The sequence below is a fragment of the Mustelus asterias genome, unplaced genomic scaffold (assembly GCF_964213995.1).
Source record: "Mustelus asterias unplaced genomic scaffold, sMusAst1.hap1.1 HAP1_SCAFFOLD_235, whole genome shotgun sequence".
Lineage (NCBI taxonomy): Eukaryota > Metazoa > Chordata > Chondrichthyes > Carcharhiniformes > Triakidae > Mustelus > Mustelus asterias.
The window spans coordinates 617,828-636,855 of NW_027590210.1; the positions used below are offsets into that span (position 1 = coordinate 617,828).

The 19,028-nt window shown below is 47.8% G+C and overlaps 2 protein-coding genes across 8 annotated transcripts; both read right to left on the minus strand.

The window, feature by feature from the left end:
• Positions 1 to 3,728: 3,728 nt before the first annotated feature.
• LOC144485838 (uncharacterized) lies at positions 3,729 to 11,154 on the minus strand. Of its 5 annotated transcripts, none has more exons than XR_013496196.1 (4): positions 11,045 to 11,145; positions 8,230 to 8,279; positions 4,767 to 6,379; positions 3,729 to 4,598 (listed from the first exon to the last, which is right to left on the minus strand). XR_013496196.1 is itself a non-coding variant. In XM_078203911.1 (3 exons), the coding sequence occupies exon 3, from the start codon at positions 6,026 to 6,028 to the stop codon at positions 5,186 to 5,188; it is 843 nt and encodes a 280-aa protein (XP_078060037.1). In that variant the 5' UTR covers positions 6,029 to 6,379; positions 8,230 to 8,279; positions 11,045 to 11,145; the 3' UTR covers positions 3,729 to 5,185. The 5 variants fall into 5 exon arrangements, 2 of the variants coding, with proteins under 2 accessions (XP_078060037.1, XP_078060036.1); XR_013496195.1 differs by having other exon boundaries at positions 8,220 to 8,279; XR_013496194.1 differs by lacking the exon at positions 8,230 to 8,279 and having other exon boundaries at positions 11,045 to 11,154.
• A 5,486-nt stretch (positions 11,155 to 16,640) lies between these two features.
• On the minus strand, positions 16,641 to 18,994 carry LOC144485840 (uncharacterized). 3 transcript variants are annotated; one of them, XM_078203913.1, is made up of 2 exons: positions 18,813 to 18,994; positions 16,641 to 18,141 (listed from the first exon to the last, which is right to left on the minus strand). In XM_078203913.1, exon 2 carries the CDS (start codon positions 17,779 to 17,781, stop codon positions 16,717 to 16,719), a length of 1,065 nt encoding a protein of 354 aa, XP_078060039.1. In that variant the 5' UTR covers positions 17,782 to 18,141; positions 18,813 to 18,994; the 3' UTR covers positions 16,641 to 16,716. The 3 variants fall into 3 exon arrangements, with proteins under 3 accessions (XP_078060039.1, XP_078060040.1, XP_078060038.1); XM_078203914.1 differs by having other exon boundaries at positions 18,863 to 18,963; XM_078203912.1 differs by having other exon boundaries at positions 18,566 to 18,963.
• Between the last annotated feature and the right edge of the window lie 34 nt (positions 18,995 to 19,028).

Below are 19,028 nucleotides of genomic sequence, written 5' to 3' on the forward strand. Positions count from 1 at the left end.
CACTTTCTCACACACTCTCTCTCTCTCGCACACACACTCTCTCTCACACACACAAACTCTCTCTCTCTCACACACACACACACACAATGATGGGCAAAATGTAGAGGAAGATTTGAGCTGTATCTAACCCCGTGCTGTACCTGTCCTGGGTCTGTTTGATGTGCACAATGTGGAGGCAGCTTTTCCATTAATCTCGCACCATGCTGTATCTGTCATTGGATTATTTGATGGGGACAGTGTAGAGGGAGCTTCACTCTGTATCTCACCCCGTGCTGTACCTGTCCTGGGAGTGTTTGATGGGGACAGTGTCGAGGGAGCTTCAGTCTGTATCTAAACCCGTGCTGTACATGTCCTGGGAGTGTTTGATGGGGGTTGTGTAGAGGGAGCTTTACTCTGTATCTAACCCCGTGCTGTCCCTGTCCTGGGAGTGTTTGATGGGGACAGTGTAGAGGGAGCTTTACTCTGTATCTAACCCCGTGCTGTACCTGTCCTGGGAGTGTTTGATGGGGACAGTGGAGAGGGAGCTTTACTCTGTATCTAACCCCGTGCTGTCCCTGTCCTGGGAGTGTTTGATGGGGACAGTGTAGAGGGAGATTTTCTCTGTATCTAACCCCGTGCTGTACCTGTCCTGGGAGTGTTTGATGGGGATAGTGTCGAGGGAGCTTCACTCTGCATCTAACCCTGTGCTGTACATGTCCTGGGAGTGTTTGATGAGGACAGTGAAGTGGGAGCTTTACTCTATATCTAACCACTAGCTGTACCTGTGCTGGGAGCGTTTGATGGGGACAGTGGAGACGGAGATTTATTCTGTATCTCACCCCGTGCTGTATCTGTTAGAACATAAGAACATAAGAAATAGGAGCAGGAGTAGGCCATCTAGCCCCTCGAGCCTGCCCCGCCATTCAATAAGATCATGGCTGATCTGACGTGGATCAGTACCACTTACCCGCCTGATCCCCATAACCCTTAATTCCCTTACCGATCAGGAATCCATCCATCCGCGCTTTAAACATATTCAGCGAGGTAGCCTCCACCACCTCAGTGGGCAGAGAATTCCAGAGATTCACCACCCTCTGGGAGAAGACGTTCCTCCTCAACTCTGTCTTAAACCGACCCCCCTTTATTTTGAGGCTGTGTCCTCTAGTTTTAACTTCCTTACTAAGTGGAAAGAATCTCTCCGCCTCCACCCTATCCAGCCCCCGCATTATCTTATAATATCTGTTCCGGGAGTGTTTGATGGGGACAGTGTAGAGGGAGATTTACACTGTATCTAACCCCATGCTGTAGCTGTCCTGGGAGTGTTTGATGGGGACAGTGTCAAGGGAGCTTTACTCTATATCGAACCACTTGCTGTACCTGTCCTGGGAGTGTTTCATGGGAACAGTGAAGAGGGAGCTTTACTCTGTATCTAACCCCGTGCTGTACCTGTCCTTGGTTTGTCTGATGGGGATATTGTAGAGGGAGCTTTACTCCATATCTAACCCCCTGCTGTATCTGTTCTTGGAGTGTTTGATGGGGATAGTGCAGAGGGAGCTTTACTTTGTATCTAACCCATGCTGTGCCTGTCCTGGGAGTGTTTGATGGGGACAGTATCGAGGGAACTTTACTCTGTATCTAAACCCGTGCTGTACCTGTCCTGGGCGAGTTTGTTGGGGAAAGTGCAGAGGGAACTTTACTCTGTATCTAACCCCGTGCTGTATCTGTTCTGGGACGGTTTGATGGGGACAGTGTACAGTGAGCTTTAATCTGTATCAAACCCCGTGCTGTAACTGTCCTGGGAGTGTTTGATGGGGACAGTGTCGAGCGAGCTTCACTCTGTATCTAAACCCGTGCTGTCCCTGTCCTGGGAGTGTTTGATGAGGTCCCTATCAGATCCCCCCTCAGCCTTCTAAATTCCAACAAGTACAAACCCAATCTGCTCAGTCTCTCCTCATAATCAACACCCCTCATCTCCGGTATCAACCTGGTGAACCTTCTCTGCACTCCCTCCAAGGCCAATATATCCTTCCGCAAATAAGGGGACCAAAACTGCACACAGTATTCCAGCTGCGGCCTCACCAATGCCCTGTACAGATGCAGCATCTGTTCTGTGTTTCCTGAAATATCCCTTTCAACGTCTGCCGCTGCATCTCTATTGACCTGTCCCTTAACCTCATTTGCATTGAACACAGTTCAGTCCTGGATACGATTAACAGAAAAATCCAATCACTGTAATTCGTTGTAAACTCACTGGTGACTCAGCAATGTGGATAGCCGACTGGATCTCTTCCAAAACTCAGAGCAGTTGAATGGTCTCTCCCCGGTGTGAACTCACTGGTGTGTAATCAGCTGGGAAGACTGAGTGAATCCGCTCACGCACTCAGAGCAGGTGAACGGCCTCTCCCCAGTGTGAGTTTCCCGCTTTAACGGGTAACTGAGTCTCTCCTCACATTCTCCACATTTCCACGGCTTCTCCCTGATGTGACTGTTACTGTGAACGGTGCCGTTTCCTTCCAAGTTCAAAATTCTCTGCTTTGCAGGTTGTGACAAATTGTGCGGCTTCACCCAGTCCTGATCTGATGTTTTGTGTGAGTTTGCTGACCCTAAATCCTCCCCTTCTCAACCCAATATTAACACCGATAACAGGGCTGGAGTTATTTTTCGATTCAGCAGAAACAGATCCAAATGAACATGGTTCAGTCCTGAATATAATTAACTGCAAAAGTCAAACGTAATAGTTACTTGTGAATTTGCTGGTGTTTCAGCAGCCTGGATGAGGCAGTGTATCCCTTCCCACACTGGGAACAAATGAATGGCCTCTCCCCAGTGCGAACCCTTTGGTGATTTACCAATGTGCATGATTGACTGAATCCCTTCCCACACAAACAGCAGGTGAATGGCCTCTCCCCAGTGTGAGTTCGCTGGTGTTTCAGCAGATGAGATGAGGTAGTGAATCCCTTCCCACACTGGGAGCAGGTGAATGGCCTCTCCCCAGTGTGAGTTCGCTGGTGTTTCAGCAGATGAGATGAGGTAGTGAATCCCTTCCCACACTGGGAGCAGGTGAATGGCCTCTCCCCAGTGTGAGCTCGCTGGTGTAGTGCGAGGTTAGATGACCGATTGAATCCCTTCCCACACTGGGAGCAGGTGAATGGTCTCACCCTGGTGTGAATGCGCCGATGAATCTCCAGCTGGGATGGGTAATCAAATCCCTTCCCACCGTCCCCACATTTCCACGGCTTTCTCCCTGTCATGACTGCAATTATGTCCCGAAAGGCTGGATGATTGGTTGAAATCTTGTCCACACACAGAATATGTGTGCAGTTTCTCTCCAAGGTCAACGGTGCATTTTTCTTCCATGTCCAAAATATTTAGGTTATGGTAAATCGGCCGATTCAATTGGGTTCTGATATTATATTTGCTTTCAGTTTCCAGATTGTAAATCCTTCTCTTCCAGAACCCTGTGAAATTGATTTAAAACAGAATCAAGGGAGTGAGAGAGAACCCACAAAAACACAAAAGTGGGTTGTGAAATTGAGCTGAATGAATCTGGGTTGGTGCTCGGAGAAAGTGACCATGAAAACTGCTGGATTGTAATAAAACCCCAACTTTAAAACTTTCCACCTCAGTGACATCGCCCGACTCCACCCCAGTCGCAGCTCATCTGGGACCCTCACCCATTCCATTGTGATGCGGAACTCAGGGGAATGGGACTGACTGAATTGCTGTAAGAAGTTTAACAACACCAGGTTAAAGTCCAACAGGTTTATTTGGTAGCAAAAGCCACACAAGCTTTCGGAGCTCCAAGCCCCTTCTTCAGGTGAGTGGGAATTCTGTTCACAAACAGGGCAGATAAAGACACGGACTCAATTTACATGAATAATGGTTTGAATGCGAATACTTACAACTAATCAAGTCTTTAAGATACAAACAACGTGAGTGGAGAGAGCATCAAGACAGGCTAAAAAGATGTGTATTGTCTCCAGACAAGACGTCTCCACAGACATGTCTTTATAACTCGTATTTTAATACTGACTTTAACAAATATATTTTAAATAGGTTTATTTTAAATGAGTTAAAACCAGCCTTAAAATGGTAGATATAGTATAATAACCATCGTACTTTTCAGACTGGAAACTTTAACCTGCTGTTTCACTTTCATTTAGGAGCAGATCCCAGTTTTACACCAATCTCTGATTCATGTATCCAGCATTCACCGTCATTCTAAAAGCAGAAGTTGCTGCAAAATCTCAGTACGTCTGACAGAATCTGTAAAGACAGGAACAGTTAATGTTTCCAGTTGAATGTGACTCTTCTTCAGTGTCAAAACATTAGCTCTGTTTCTCTCTCCGGAGATGCTGTCAGACCTGCTGAGTTTTTACAGCACTTCTTGTTTTTATTTACGAGTTCAGGACTCAGACAAAGACAATCCACAATACAAATCTTACAACTGGGCCGGGGTTTATTAACATCAGCAGAAACAGACACCAATGAAAATGGTTGGGACCTCGATGTGATTAACAGCAAAATTCAGTGCTTGCAGTCACTCGTGAACCTGATGGTGTTTCAGCAGGTGAGGTGACTGAGTGAATCCCTTCCCACACACGGAGCAGGTGAATGGCCTGTCCCCAGTGTGAATTCGCTGGTGCTTTACCAGGTGAGGCGACTGAGTGAATCCCTTCCCACACACGGAGCAGGTGAATGGCCTGTCCCCAGTGTGAATTCGCTGGTGCTTTACCAGGTGAGGTGACTGAGTGAATCCCTTCCCACACACGGAGCAGGTGAATGGCCTGTCCCCAGTGTGAATTCGCTGGTGCTTTACCAGGTTGGATGATTGACTGAATCCCTTGCCATAATCAGAGCAGGTGACTGGTCTCTCCCCGGTGTGAACTCGCTGGTGCCTCCGCAGGCTGGATGAATCAATAAATCCCTTCCCACAACTGGAGCAAGTGAATGGCCTCTCTCCAGTGTGACTAGGCTGGTGTTTTAGCAGGTTGAATGACTGAGTAAATCCCTTCCCACACTCGGAGCAGATAAATGGCCTCTCCCGATTATGAATTCTCTGGCGTTTCAGCAGGTCGGATGAATCAGTGAATCCCTTCCCACAATCAGAGCATCCTCCCCATTGACCAACTGTGAGAATGAACAAAATGCAGTCCTGGGTGTAATTGAGAGCAGAAACAATAACAGCAGAATCCAACCCCTGGAATCACTCGTGAACTCGTTGGTGTCGCAGCAGCTGGGATGAAAGACTGAATCTCTTCTCACACTGAGAGCAGGTGAACGGCTTCTCTCCAGTGTGAACTCGTTGGTGTATCCGCAGGTTGGATAATCGAGTGAATCCCTTCCCACACTGAGAGCAGATGAATGGCCTCTCCCCAGTGTGAACTCGCTGGTGTCTCAGCAGGCTGGATGAATCACAGAATCCCTTCCCACACTGAGAGCAGGTGAATGACCTCTCCCCAGTGTGAACTCGCTGGTGTCTCAGCAGGCTGGATGAATCACAGAATCCCTTCCCACACTGAGAGCAGGTGAATGGCCTCTCCCCAGTGTGAACTGGCTGGTGCCTCAGCAGGCTGGATGAATCACAGAATCCCTTCCCACATTGAGAGCAGGTGAACGGTCTCTCCCCAGTGTGAATGCGCTCGTGTGCCCGCAGGCTGGATGACCGAGTGAATCCCTTCCCACACTGAGAGCAGGTGAATGCCCTCTCCCCAGTGTGAACTCGCTGGTGTGTCTGCAGGCTGGATGACCGAGTGAATCCCTCCCCACACTGAGAGCAGGTGAACGGCCTCTCCCCAGTGTGAACTCGCTGGTGCCTCCGCAGGTGGAATGAACAAGTGAATCCCTTCCCACACTGAGAGCAGGTGAACGGCCTCTCCCCAGTGTGAACTCGCTGGTGTGTCCGTAGGTGGGATGAAGAAGTGAATCCCTCCCCACACTGAGAGCAGCTGAATGGCCTCTCCCCAGTGTGGCTGCGGCGATGAGCTTCCAGCAGAGATGGGGCTCTGTATCCCTTCCCACAGTCCGCACATTTCCACGGTTTCTCCATGGTGCAGGTGTCCTTGCCTCTCTCTTGGGTGGACAATCAGTTGAAGCCTCGTCCACACACAGAACACGGGTACCGTCTCTCCCTGCTGTGAATGGTGTGATATTTATTCAGGCTGTGTAACTGGTTAAAGCTCTTTAGTCAGTGCACTGGAAGACTCTCACTCGAGTGTGGCAGTGTGTTGCTGCTTTTCCAGTCACACTGATGTTTGAAATCATTTCAAATCAACAGACCGGACAACCATTTCTCCTTCTCGATTCAAAGGCCGATGATATTCAGCTCCCAAGGAATATGACTCTCTCAGATCCAGACGTGACGTTTGAGATTTCGGCCGGTGATTCCTCTTTCAATATCCTGTAAAACAAGTTTACAAAAGTCATCGGTGTCAGTACAGGATAGAAATTCAGAACAGACAGTTCTAGTTTCTATGGAATCTTCTTTCCTCTCTCATTCCCCAAACAGCTGTAAATTTCCATCCCACACACTCTCCCTCCATTCTCACTCTGCTGTATCTAATATTCACCCTCCCAATTCTCCTGAAGGTGCTGATTGAGGCTGATTGACAGATCCATGCTCACTGCTTCCTGTCCTGGACACAGAGACCATAACAACTAGGAGCTGCAGTCGGCCATTTGGCCCATCGAGCCTTTTCAATTATTCAATGAGATAATTTGTTCATCTACCTCGGCATCATTCTCCCCACACTAAACCCATATCCCTTGATATCTTCAATATCTAGAAACCAATCAATCTCTCTCTTGAAAATAGTTGATGACTGAGGCTCCACTGTCCTCAGGGGTTGAGAATTCCAAAGCTTTACCACATCCTTGAGTGAAGAAATCCCCCCACATCTTAGCTTTTGCTCCATCTTCTTGTCTGTTCCCCATAATCCTTGACACCCTTGTCAGTCAAAGATCTGTCTAACTGGAATATATTCAATGATCCTCAGCCTCCACTGGTCCCTGTGGAAGAGAAATCCAAAAGACTCACAACCCTCTGAGGGAAGAGACGTCTGGAAATATATAACGTAGCTACAGTTCCATATTACAAGATATTCAGATCCCAAGGAATATGACTCTTTCTGGATGTGACGGTTGAGATTTTTGCCTGTGATCCCTCGTTCAAAATCCTGTGAAATGAGTTTGCAAAAGTCATCACAGTCAGTATAGGATAGAAATTCAGAGCAGACAATTCTAGTTTCTCTGGAATATTCTTTCCTATTTCATTCCCAAAAAGTTTTAAATCTCCATCCATATCTATGGATTCTATTTACAAATGAAAGTGGATGGGCACTTGAAGGAAGTAAACTTGCAGGAGAATGGGGATATAGAGTGGGAATGGGACTGGAATGTTATACAGAGAGTCAGCATGGACTCGAGTTACCAAAATGGATTCCTTCTGTGCTGTAACGACTTTATGACTGGAAGTGTATAACATCGCTACAGCCTTATATTACAATGCAAGAAATAATAATAAATGTATTTTATTACAGAAGCATAAAGAATGTATCTAATCTGGGTACCATATAATAACACTAGACATATCTCTGTCCTATATTAATTTACTGTACGCTTAAATGTCAGCCTTCTCCTGGGGAAAGCTGCCCTTTAATTATGAACATGAGGAAAAAGACCATCCTTTTCGACAGACAAATAAATGTGTCAAGCTGAGGGAGCAAAGGATGTTCACCAGGCTGATTCAGGGAATCACAGGACTGATGTATGAGGAGAGACTGACGAGGTTAGGATTGTTTTCGCTGGAGTTCAGATGAATGAGGGGGGAATCTCAAAGAGACTGATAAAATTCTAACAGGTCGAGACAGGATAGATGCAGGGAGGATGTTCCTGATGGAGTCCAGAACTGGGGGGTCACAGTCTGAGGATTCAGGGCAGACCATTTAGGACGGAGGTGAGGAGACATTTCTTCACCCAAAGAGTGGTGAGCCTGTCGAATTTATTACCACAGGAAGTAGTTGATGCCAAAACATTGAATGTATTCAAGAGGAGCCTGGATAAAGCACTTGGAGCGAATGGGATCAAAGGTTATGGGGAAAAAGCAGGATTAGGCTATTGAGTTGGGTGATCAGCCATGATTGTAATGAATGGTGGAGCAGGCTCGAAGGGCCAAATGGCCTCCTCCTGCTCCTATCTTCTATGTTTCTATATCAATGTCTTTAAGAGAGAGAGAGAGAGACCTGGGCCAACCTTTCCAGAGTCTGCAGCCTCCCTGGATTCACTTCCTTTCTCTTCAGTTGCTGCAAGTCCCCAATTTCCCCCAGAATGAGAAAATAAATGGAAAGGGGGAGAAAAGAAAGTGTTTTACTCACAGATATTGGCCTTTTTTAGGTCAAAACAAATAAACAAACTCAAGTTAAATCAGGACAAAGTTAAAGGGGCAGCTCCCCAAAAGGAGGGGGAACAGCCCGAAACAGAAATCAAAGTACAAAGGAAACTTAAAAACATCAAATTAAAATGTGATTATTAGGGTCGATAACGCACCCCAACCCCTGCGGTGCCCAACGGGCACGGAAGGCGTCAACCTCGCCCGTGGACACCGCCTGCTCCCTCTCCAGGGACACCCGGCCGCGAACGTAGCCGCGGTAGAGGGGCAGACAGTCAGGATGGACGGCCCCCTCGATCGCCCGCTGCCTGGACCGGTAAATGGCGTGTTTCGCCAGGCCCAGGAGCAGGTTCACGAGGAGGTCGCCATCCCGACCCTCCCCTCTCCGCACCGGGTCTCCGTAGATCAGGAGCGTGGGACTGAAGTGCAAACAAAACATCAATAAAAGGTTCTTTAGGAAAACACAAAGGGAGTGCAGCCTAAGACACAAAACATAGACATGGTCCACGGACTCCACAAGGCCACAGAAGGGGCAAGCTTCGGAGCCCGTGAACCAGTGAATCCTACGGTTGTGCGGAACTGCTGCATGCATCACCCTCCACCCCAGGTCCCCGACGTAATTGGGGGAGATCCCTCCGTAGAGGGACCTCCAGCGGGGACCTCCGCCGCCCGGCGGCAACAAGGCCCGCCAAGGTGTATCCGGGCGACAGGCGAGGAGGCGGTAGTGGAGGGTGTGCAGCAGCAGCCCGCACAGGAAACGCCTCCGCGCGGTAGAAAAAGGCACGGAGGGCATTTCCGCGAGGCAGCTCAGGCTGTGGGGCACCTCACCCAGGGGAGGGGGCTGAGGCTTTGGGCCAATGTGGAATTCCGCCCGAACAGGGGAACGCTCGGGCGGGATCCCACCGCACGCCTGCGCCGTCTCGAGTTTGCGTGCAGTTTCGGGGCCGAGCACGACCGTCCTAAGGTCTAGGATGGCTTTGGCCGTGCGCCAGATGGACGTCCCCGCGCGCTCAGCCAGCACGCGGGGACTCATCCAGCCCGCCCCTCCGCCATCGAGCACGTCCCCGATTCTGGTCACCCCGGCGTCCACAGCCCCCCTCTCCGCCAGCCACCTGAAGTCATATGGCTGGAGGAGCGAGAGCCGCTACTCCTGACGGGGGAGAGCTGCATCGTGAGGCGTCCGTGTTCCAGACAGTGAGGAGGTCCTGGTAAAAGACGGGCAACTCCTGCAGGGTGGTCGAAGCACGCCCCAGTTCGATATGCAGGAGCTGCACGTCATAATTCAGGCCGTGGCAGTGGCGGAAGAAATGCGTTGCCATGGCACACCATCGTGGAGAGGGCTCAATGTAAAGGTACCTCTGCAGGGCCTGGAGGCGGAAGGTCGCTATCTGAGTGCGGAGGCACACCAGACCTTGTCCCCCCTCCTGAAGTGGGAGATGCAGAACCGCAGCAGGGACCCAGTGCAGCCGATTGTCCCAGAAGAACCGCAGGAGGGTTCTCTGGATATTGGCGACAAAATGTGGAGATGCCGACGTTGGACTGGGGTGAACCCAGTAAGAAGTCTCACAACACCAGGTTAAAGTCCAACAGGTTTATTTGGTAGCAAATACCATAAGCTTTCGGAGCGCTGCTCCTTCGTCAGATGGAGTGGAAATGTGCTCTCAAACAGGGCACAGAGACACAAAATCAAGTTGCAGAATACTGATTAGAATGTGAATCCCTAAAGCCAGCCAGGTCTTAATTGGTGACAAAGCTAGGGGGAGGGGTCAAAGGGACCAGCCGGTACCACAGCATGGAGGCGACCAGCTGGTTTAAGACGAGAACTCGCGCCCGTGAATGGTCACAAACACTCACCTCTGAAACAGTTTAACTGATTTTAATGTTAAAATCTCCTGCTAGAGCCTGCAGCTGGAAAGATATCAGAAGCATTGGCATCAGAGAAAAATCTCCCAGTTGAGGAAATCCCCGGGGAGCGGGGGTGATGTCACTGTGCAATTGTAAGTATGTGATGAGATCACAGACAGGAACACAGAATACCTGGGTCTGTGCAAACCAGTGATCACCACACACATTATGGAGGATGTGAGACTCCTTGACAGGGTGCAGAGGAGATTTATCAAAATGGTTCCAGGCATGAGGAATTATAGTTACAATGTTAGGCTGGATAACTTGGGGTTGTTCTCCTCGGAGCAAAGTAGATTGATAGAGGTGTACAAGGGTACATGGAGATGTCAAAGTTTACCTGTTCTGTTTACACCTGTACAAGCTCTGACTATGGGTTATCCAGTTGGTTCTATTCTCTCTCTACAGATGCTGTCAGATCTGCTGAGATTGTCCAGCATTTACTGTTTTTATTTCCCTTTCTTTTTCCTTCTCTGCCACCGCTCTGCCTCATCAATAAGACATTGGGACTCAGGGGGTTGATGCAGTTTGATTGACAAGTTGTCTCCATTCTGAACACTGGGGAACAAGCTCCTCCCACTGATTGACAACATTGCCCTCTACAAACATGGCGGCCACACGTGCGCACTACCGCATGTTGCCCCCAATAAAGATGGCGAACGTTAACCCGGGACGAACACGAGGAGCTGCAGCCCTGCTCGGTACAAACTGGGTACGGGAAGCTCTCTTCCGCGGTTTGCGGCTTACACAACATGCTTACGCAGCGTTTCCACCCACCTGGACGATCCATTGCTCTCTCCGTACCGCCAATCACCTCGAACAGATTTCCGAGCCCAAAACAAAAGCCGCTTTCGATCGCCATTACTCACACTGCGCATGCTCCAGTCAAAGCTGGCCCCGCCCCTCGTACGCTCCTATTGGTTGGAGGACCGATCGGGAGCGATCGGTCCTCCAGCACTGCCCCCTCTTCCCATTGGTCCGCGCTGCCGTCAATCAGCTGGGCATTGTGACGGTGACTTGCTGTTTGTCCAATAATAACAGTAAGAAGTTGAACAACACCAGGTTAAAGTCCAACAGGTTTATTTGGGAGCAAACACCACACAAGCTTTCGGAGCGCTGCTCCTTCGTCAGGTGAGTGGGAATTCTGTTCACAAACAGGGCATATAAAGACACAAACTCAATTTACAGAATAATGGTTGGAATGCGAATACTTACAACTGATCAAGTCTCAAAAGTACAAACAATGTGAGTGGAGAGCTTCCACCCTAAACACGTTAAAGAAGCCATCCCCTACGGACAAGCCTTCTGTACACACAGGATCTGCTCGGATGAGGAGGATCGCAACAGACACCTCCAGATGCTGAAAGATGCTCTCATAAGAACAGGATATAGCGCTCGACTCATCGATCGACAGTTCCGGCGCGCCACAGCGAAAAACTGCACCGACCTCCTCAGAAGACAAACACGGGACACGGTGGACAGAGTACCCTTCGTCGTCCAGTACTTCCCCGGAGCGGAGAAGCTACGGCATCTCCTCCGGAGCCTTCAACATGTCATTGATGAAGACGAACATCTCGCCAAGGCCATCCCCACACCCCCACTTCTTGCCTTCAAACAACCGCACAACCTCAAACAGACCATTGTCCGCAGCAAACTAGCCAGCCTTCAGGAGAACAGTGACCACGACACCACACAACCCTGCCACAGCAACCTCTGCAAGACGTGCCGGATCATCGACACAGATGCCATCATCTCACGTGAGAACACCATCCACCAGGTACACGGTACATACTCTTGCAACTCGGCCAACGTTGTCTACCTGATACGCTGCAGGAAAGGATGTCCCGAGGCATGGTACATTGGGGAAACCATGCAGACACTGCGACAACGGATGAATGAACACCGCCTGACAATCACCAGGCAAGACTGTTCTCTTCCTGTTGGGGAGCACTTGAGCGGTCACGAGCATTCAGCCTCTGATCTTCGGGTAAGCGTTCTCCAAGGCTGCCTTCACGACACACGACAGCGCAGAGTCGCTGAGCAGAAACTGATAGCCAAGTTCCGCACACATGAGGACGGCCTCAACCGGGATATTGGGTTCATGTCACACTATCTGTAATCCCCACAGCTTGCCTGGACTTGCAGAGTCTCACTGGCTGTCCTGTCTGGAGACAATACACATCTCTTTGACCTGTCTTGATGCTCTCTCCACTCGCATTGTTTGTACCTTTAAGACTTGATTAGCTGTAAGTATTCGCATTCCAACCACTATTCTGTAAATTGAGTTTGTGTCTTTATATGCCCTGTTTGTGAACAGAATTCCCACTCACCTGAAGAAGGAGCTTAAGGCTCCGAAAGCTTGTGGCTTTTGCTACCAAATAAACCTGTTGGACTTTAACCTGGTGTTGTTAAACTTCTTACTGTGTTTACCCCAGTCCAACGCCGGCATCTCCACATTAGCAATAACAGAGTCTCAGTGTAACAATGACACACACAGGCTCCAATACAATCAGAGTGGAGATGGGGCACAGAGACAACACAGCAAAGCACTGACTTACTCTGAGTGTAACAAATACAATGTTTGTTCAAATAATAAGAGTCACGTTGCAGTATGTTAGCGAACACAGCATTGGATCCAATGTAATGGTAATAGTCAGTATCTCGTGCACCATAACCAAAGTTTTGGTTTCATTTGATGGTGTGAGTGAGTCGTGATCTATTGATATAATGTATTTAAATTCGATGTGTGTTACTCTGCCACTGTCATTATCAGACAATAACCTGTCTGTTATTCCAATTCTGCTGTATTTTACAACTGCAGTTTCAGTGTCTCTGAGGTCATTTTAACTGCAGGTAATCTGACATTAAGGGAGACAAGAGGCCCAACAAACATTTGATTATAATAGGAGGACAAAGTGTAAGGGAACAATGATATTTTAGGGTGTCTGTGTTGTGGTGAGTGTCACTGGGAGGTGAGTGATAAAATACAAGTGGAAACATCATGACAGAGACACATGTGACTGACTCGGCCTGACTGAGAGCTGTTATACTCGAGGCGAGAATATTGAGGACATGGGGAACTCCAGGGATTTCTGATATCTGAGGTGTATCTGTTAGAGGAACTGAAAATAATCAGTTCCTCCTCATGGTTATCTCCAGTTCGCAAGTTACACAGACACACAGGAAAGAGATCTGACAGCTCATCAAACCCAATATTTTAATCTTCTGTTTGAGACACATTATAACCGAAAAGTTCAAATATTAAAACCTTCGGAGAGAAACATTCAGAATGTCACAAAGATGAGTGAACTGTCCAATTCATCCCATTCACCATAACTCTGCCAATTTACCTTCTGCAAGTATTTATCCAATTCCCTTTGAAAGCTACTTTTAAACCTGCTTCTAGCACCTGTCAGTTTGTGCATTCCAGATCATATCAAGTTATTGTGTAAAACATTCTCCTTATCACCCCCTCCAGTTCTGTTGTTAATTAAATTAAATCTCTGTGTCCTCTGCTTACAGACCCTCCTGCACCGGGGAAATCGATTCTCTCCATCGACAGACCCTCCTGCTCCTGGGAGATAATTTCTCTCCATTGACACTATCATAAATCATTTGTCGTTTTAAACACCTCTATTAAATCTCCCCAGCACATTCCCTGATCTAAGATGGATAACCCATGTTTTTCCTGCCCTGAAGAATTATATGGACTCAAAATGTTAACTCTCTCAACAGATGCCACCGGACCTGCCGCGTTTTTCTGCTTTTCTCCCTGTTTTTCCCTCTATAATCAATCAGAAACTCTTCATGATTTTGAACATCTCGATCAAATAGGAATACACAGAGCCTGAGAGAGATACAGAGGAAAGGAGAGACAGAAAGACTGAGAGAAAAATTGAGAAAGATTTTAAAAAGCAGAAAGATGAGGCAGTCAAAGATAAAAGACCATAAGACCATAAGACATAGGAGCGGAAGTAAGGCCATTCGGCCCATCGAGTCCACTCCACCATTCAATCATGGTTGATTTCAACTCCATTTACCCGCTCTCTCCCCATAGCCCTTAATTCCTCGAGAAATCAAGAATTTATCAATTTCTGTCTTGAAGACGCTCAACGTCTCGGCCTCCACAGCCCTCTGTGGCAATGAATTCCACAGACCCACCACTCTCTGGCTGAAGAAATTTCTCCTCATCTCTGTTCTAAAGTGACTCCCTTTTATTCTAAGGCTGTGCCCCCGCGTCCTAGTCTCCCCTGTTAATGGAAACAACTTCCCTACGTCCATCCTATCTAAGCCGTTCATTATCTTGTAAGTTTCTATCAGATCTCCCCTCAACCTCCTAAACTCCAATGAATATAATCCCACGATCCTCAGACGTTCATCGTATGTCAGGCCTACCATTCCTGGGATCATCCGTGTGAATCTCCGCTGGACCCGCTCCAGTGCCAGTATGTCCTTCCTGAGGTGTGGGGCCCACACCTCAGGTGAGAAACAGAAGAAACAAGCAATACAGAGAGAATGATATACAATATAAGGGAGCAGGCTGTCAGTTCCCAGCTATGGGGAGCAGAGGGAACTCAGTAACTGATCCACAGACACAGCTGGTTATATCTGCGAATGGAAACTCTGAACAGAAATAACTGGCTCATTTGTAAATGTCACCACAATGTGACCTGTGTGACTCTGCCCTGACTCTGTGGACAGATATCGGCCGCATTGACAGATGTTCTCACCAGATTGTTGTCCCTGGATTTATTTTCTGCTCAGAAGTGAGATGTGCGTTTTTGAACCGGCAGCAGAGAAACAGCAAGTTGTATTACCTGAGAATGAAACAGCCGGTGTCACTTTGATGTTATCACCGTGAACAGTCTTCCTTCCTGTGAGGGTGAACTCACTCTGACAGCATCAAGAGCAACCACACAGATTGATGCTGGTCTCAACATTACATTCACCTCTATTCCCATTTTAAACAATAAAGAAAGGAGATTATTTGGACTTTTAACACATTCACTGAATTGGGAGATGGACTGAGGGTCATCACTGGGAGAAATGAGGAATTAGAGAACAAATGAGTTTTCCCAAAGAGGGTTATTAGAAAAGAGGAGATTTAAAGTGAGTCAGGGCCTGTCAGAGGAAGTGGGAGAGAGAAACAGAGAGGATTGAATCTCCATCAATTAGATGTTTTCTCAGACAGCGAAGAGATGAAGTGTGTTTGTGCTTTTTCAGACAGAGGTAATGAGAGAGAGAAAACAATGAATAAGTTTAAGCATTATCTGAAATAGGAAGGTTAAATGAGTGAGTGTTTGAAAGAAAGATAGAGAGACATTAAGTGATGAAGACAGTTTCTGAGAGGAGAGAGGTTAAGTGAATGTGAGAGAGGAGCGAGGTTAGAGTGGAAGAGAGATGGAAGGTAAGGTAAGTGTGAGTGAATGCCTGGAGAGAGAGAGAGAGACGTTCAGTGAGTGTGAGAGAGATGAGAGGTGTTGAGTGATTGAGTTTCTGAGAGAGAGGAGATGTTAAGTGAGTGAATGTCTGAAAGAGAGGAGAGCAGGTTCACACCCAGGGATCACTGAGAATGATCAAAATAAGGAGATCACCCAGAAAACTACCAACAGGAAACTTCAGCTGAACACATCACTCATTCTTAAATGGTCAGTCAGGACTCTGATGCTTCACTCTGTTCTGTTTATAATGGTTAAAGGCTGATAGGAGTGAGGCTTATTTAGAAGGATAGTGTATGGGAAGCACACAACAAAACTGAGAATTCTTGGACACACACTGCAGCTCCTTCTCTATCTGGGAATCAAATTGTTGTCTAATTGTCCCAGCAGTTAACAGGCTCCTTTGAACGTCTCCAGCTGCTACTTTAATGCAGACTTCAACCAATTTATTTGAAGCCAGTTTCTGGTCAATAAACCAGGACTGACACACACACACATTAAAATGTTTTAGACTTTTTTTCATTTTTAGTCTGGAAACCTAAACCTGCCGTTTCACTCTCAGTCAGGAATAGATCCCAGTTTTACACCAATCTTTGACAGCACGTTTCCAGCATTCACCGTTGTTCTTCCTGACTCTAAACACAGTTGTGAAGGAGCTTCTGTTCCGTGTCTAGGAGCTCTGAACCATGGAAAAGAACGACTGGGACACATTTCTTACACACCTCAGGATTCACCCACACGGGGACTTTGCTGTCAGTGAAAAGTGACGAAAAAGACCAAAGTGCTGTGTGACCCTCTCAGCGAGACCCTGAAGGACTGGGTCAAGAATGAAGTTCTGTTCCTACTGTGTGATCCTCCCTCAGATTGCCCTTTCTGAGCTCCAGCCTGGTGACGTTAAACACTCAAATGGAAAAGACAAAAATCTACAACAATGATTCAATCAAATGTCTATTTCACATTTATTCAGAATATTAAACCTCAACAGAAGAAAAAAGTCAGAGTGAACATGATTCAGAACTGGATATGATTCACAGCATCAATAAGTGTAGAATCCAAACCTTGCAGTCGTTTGTGAACTCGCCGGTGTGTTAGCAGGTGGGATGACTGAATAAATCCCTTTCCACAGACAGAGCAGGTAAATGGCCTCTCCCCACTGTGAACTCTCTGATGTGTCAGCAGGTTGGATGACTGACTGAATCCCTTCCCACACGTGGTGCAGGTGAACGGCCTCTCCCCAGTGTGAACTCGCTGGTGATTCAATAGGTTGGATAAACGAGTGAATCCCTTCCCACAAACGGAGCAAGTGAATGGCCTCTCCTCACTGTGAACCTGCTGGTGTGTCAGAAGGTTGTATGAACGGGTGAATCCCTTCCCACATTCAGAGCAGGTGAACGGTCGATCCCCTGTGTGGAGTTGCTGGTGTATCAGAAGGTTGGATGAATTAATGAATCCCTTCCCACAGTCTGAGCAGGTGAAGGGCCTCTCCCCAGTGTGAATTCGCTGGTGGTTCAATAGGGCAGATGGACGGCTGAATCCCTTCCCACACGTGGAGCAGGTGAACGGCCTCTCCCCAGTGTGAGCATATTGGTGCGTCAGCAGATCCTTTTTATTTTTAAAGCTCTTCTCACAGTCGGAACAATTAAAAAGTTTGTTATCAGAGTGAACAAGTTGATGTGTCTGCAAGTGGGATGACTGAATGAATCCTTTCCCACACACAGAGCAGGCGAATGGTCTCTCCCCAGTGTGAATTCGGTGGTGTGTCAGCAGATCCTTTTTGCATTTAAAACTCCTCCCACAGTCAGAACATGTAAACAGTCTCTCATCAGTGTGAACAAGTTGGTGTGTCACAATGTGGGATGAGCGAGTGAATCCCTTCCCACACACAGGGCAGGGGAACGGCCTCTCCCCAGTGTGAACCCGTTGGTGAGTCAGAAGATTGTATGAATGGGTGAATCCCTTCCCACAGACGGAGCAGGTGAACGGTCTCTCCCCAGTGTGACTGCGCCGATGAACTTCCAATTGTGATGGGAAACCAAATCCCTTCCCACAATCCACACATTTCCACAGTTTCTCCATGGTGCTGGTGTCCTTGTGTTTCTCCAGGTTGGATGATCAGTTAAAGTCTGGTGCACACACACAACATGCATATAGTTTCACCCTACTGTGAAAAGTGTGATGTTTCTTCAGGCTGTGTAACTGGTTAAAGATCTTTCCATCGTCAGTTCACTGGAACACACTCACTCAACTGTGTGTTTGTCCCGATGCTTTTCCGGTCACACAGATGTTCAATTTCTTTGCCCACAGGCAGAACAGACAAATATTTCTCCTTCCACATTCAAAGACCAACGATATTCAGCTTCTAAGGAACTGAATGACTTTGTCAGATGTGATGTCCGGTTTGAGTTTTCTGTCTGCCGTTCCTTCACTTCGAATATCCTGTAAAAAACAGTTTAGAAAAGTCATCACTGTCAGAACAGGATAGAAATTCTGAACAATTCCAGTTTCTCTGGAACTTTTTTCCTCTCTTGTTCCCCCAAATCTGTAAATCCCTGTCCCACACACTCTCCTTCCTCCCTGGGCTGAAATCCAAACCCATCTCCACCATTTCTTTCCTCCACTCCCAGTTTTCTCCCTCCCTCTCCTCTGTCTGGGTTCAGTTCATGATGTGGCTTTAAGGCTTGATTAGCTGTAAGTATTCGCATTCCAACCATTATTCTGTAAATTGAGTTTGTGTCTTTATATACCCTGTTTGTGAACAGAATTCCCACTCTCCTGAAGGAGCTTAAGGCTCCGAAAGCTTGTGGCTTTTGCGACCAAATAAACCCGTTGAACTTTAACCTGGTGTTGTTAAACTCCTTACTGGGTTCAGTTCTCCAGCTCCTGTCTGCAGACTGACAATAAAACCAGTGGGTCTTATTGGGGGTGTTGGGGCCTCCAGAGGGTGTTGGTGAATCCTCCCCGCCCACCTCCCAGGGTTTCCTTCCTTCCCAGAGATCAGAGTCCTCATTGATTTGAGGTCAAAGTGTAACCTCTTATTTATTGTCCCCCTCCCCCATCCTCTGATGTGAACCATCCTCCAGTGGCTGAGCCAGGATGGGACCGTTAACCTGGGCCTGTTCCCGGGAGGGAGGGAGGGAGAAGCCCCGCAGCTGCAAACCAGGGAGCTGATGCAATGATTCTGAAGGGTTTGCGGATCCACAAAGTGTTTCCAAATCCTCCCCCAGCCACCGCCTAACGCTGACTCCGCTTCCCCGGGACAAACAAGCGCCAAGGGCAGCAATGACACTGCGCATGCTCCACATCACAATGCCCGGGGACTGATT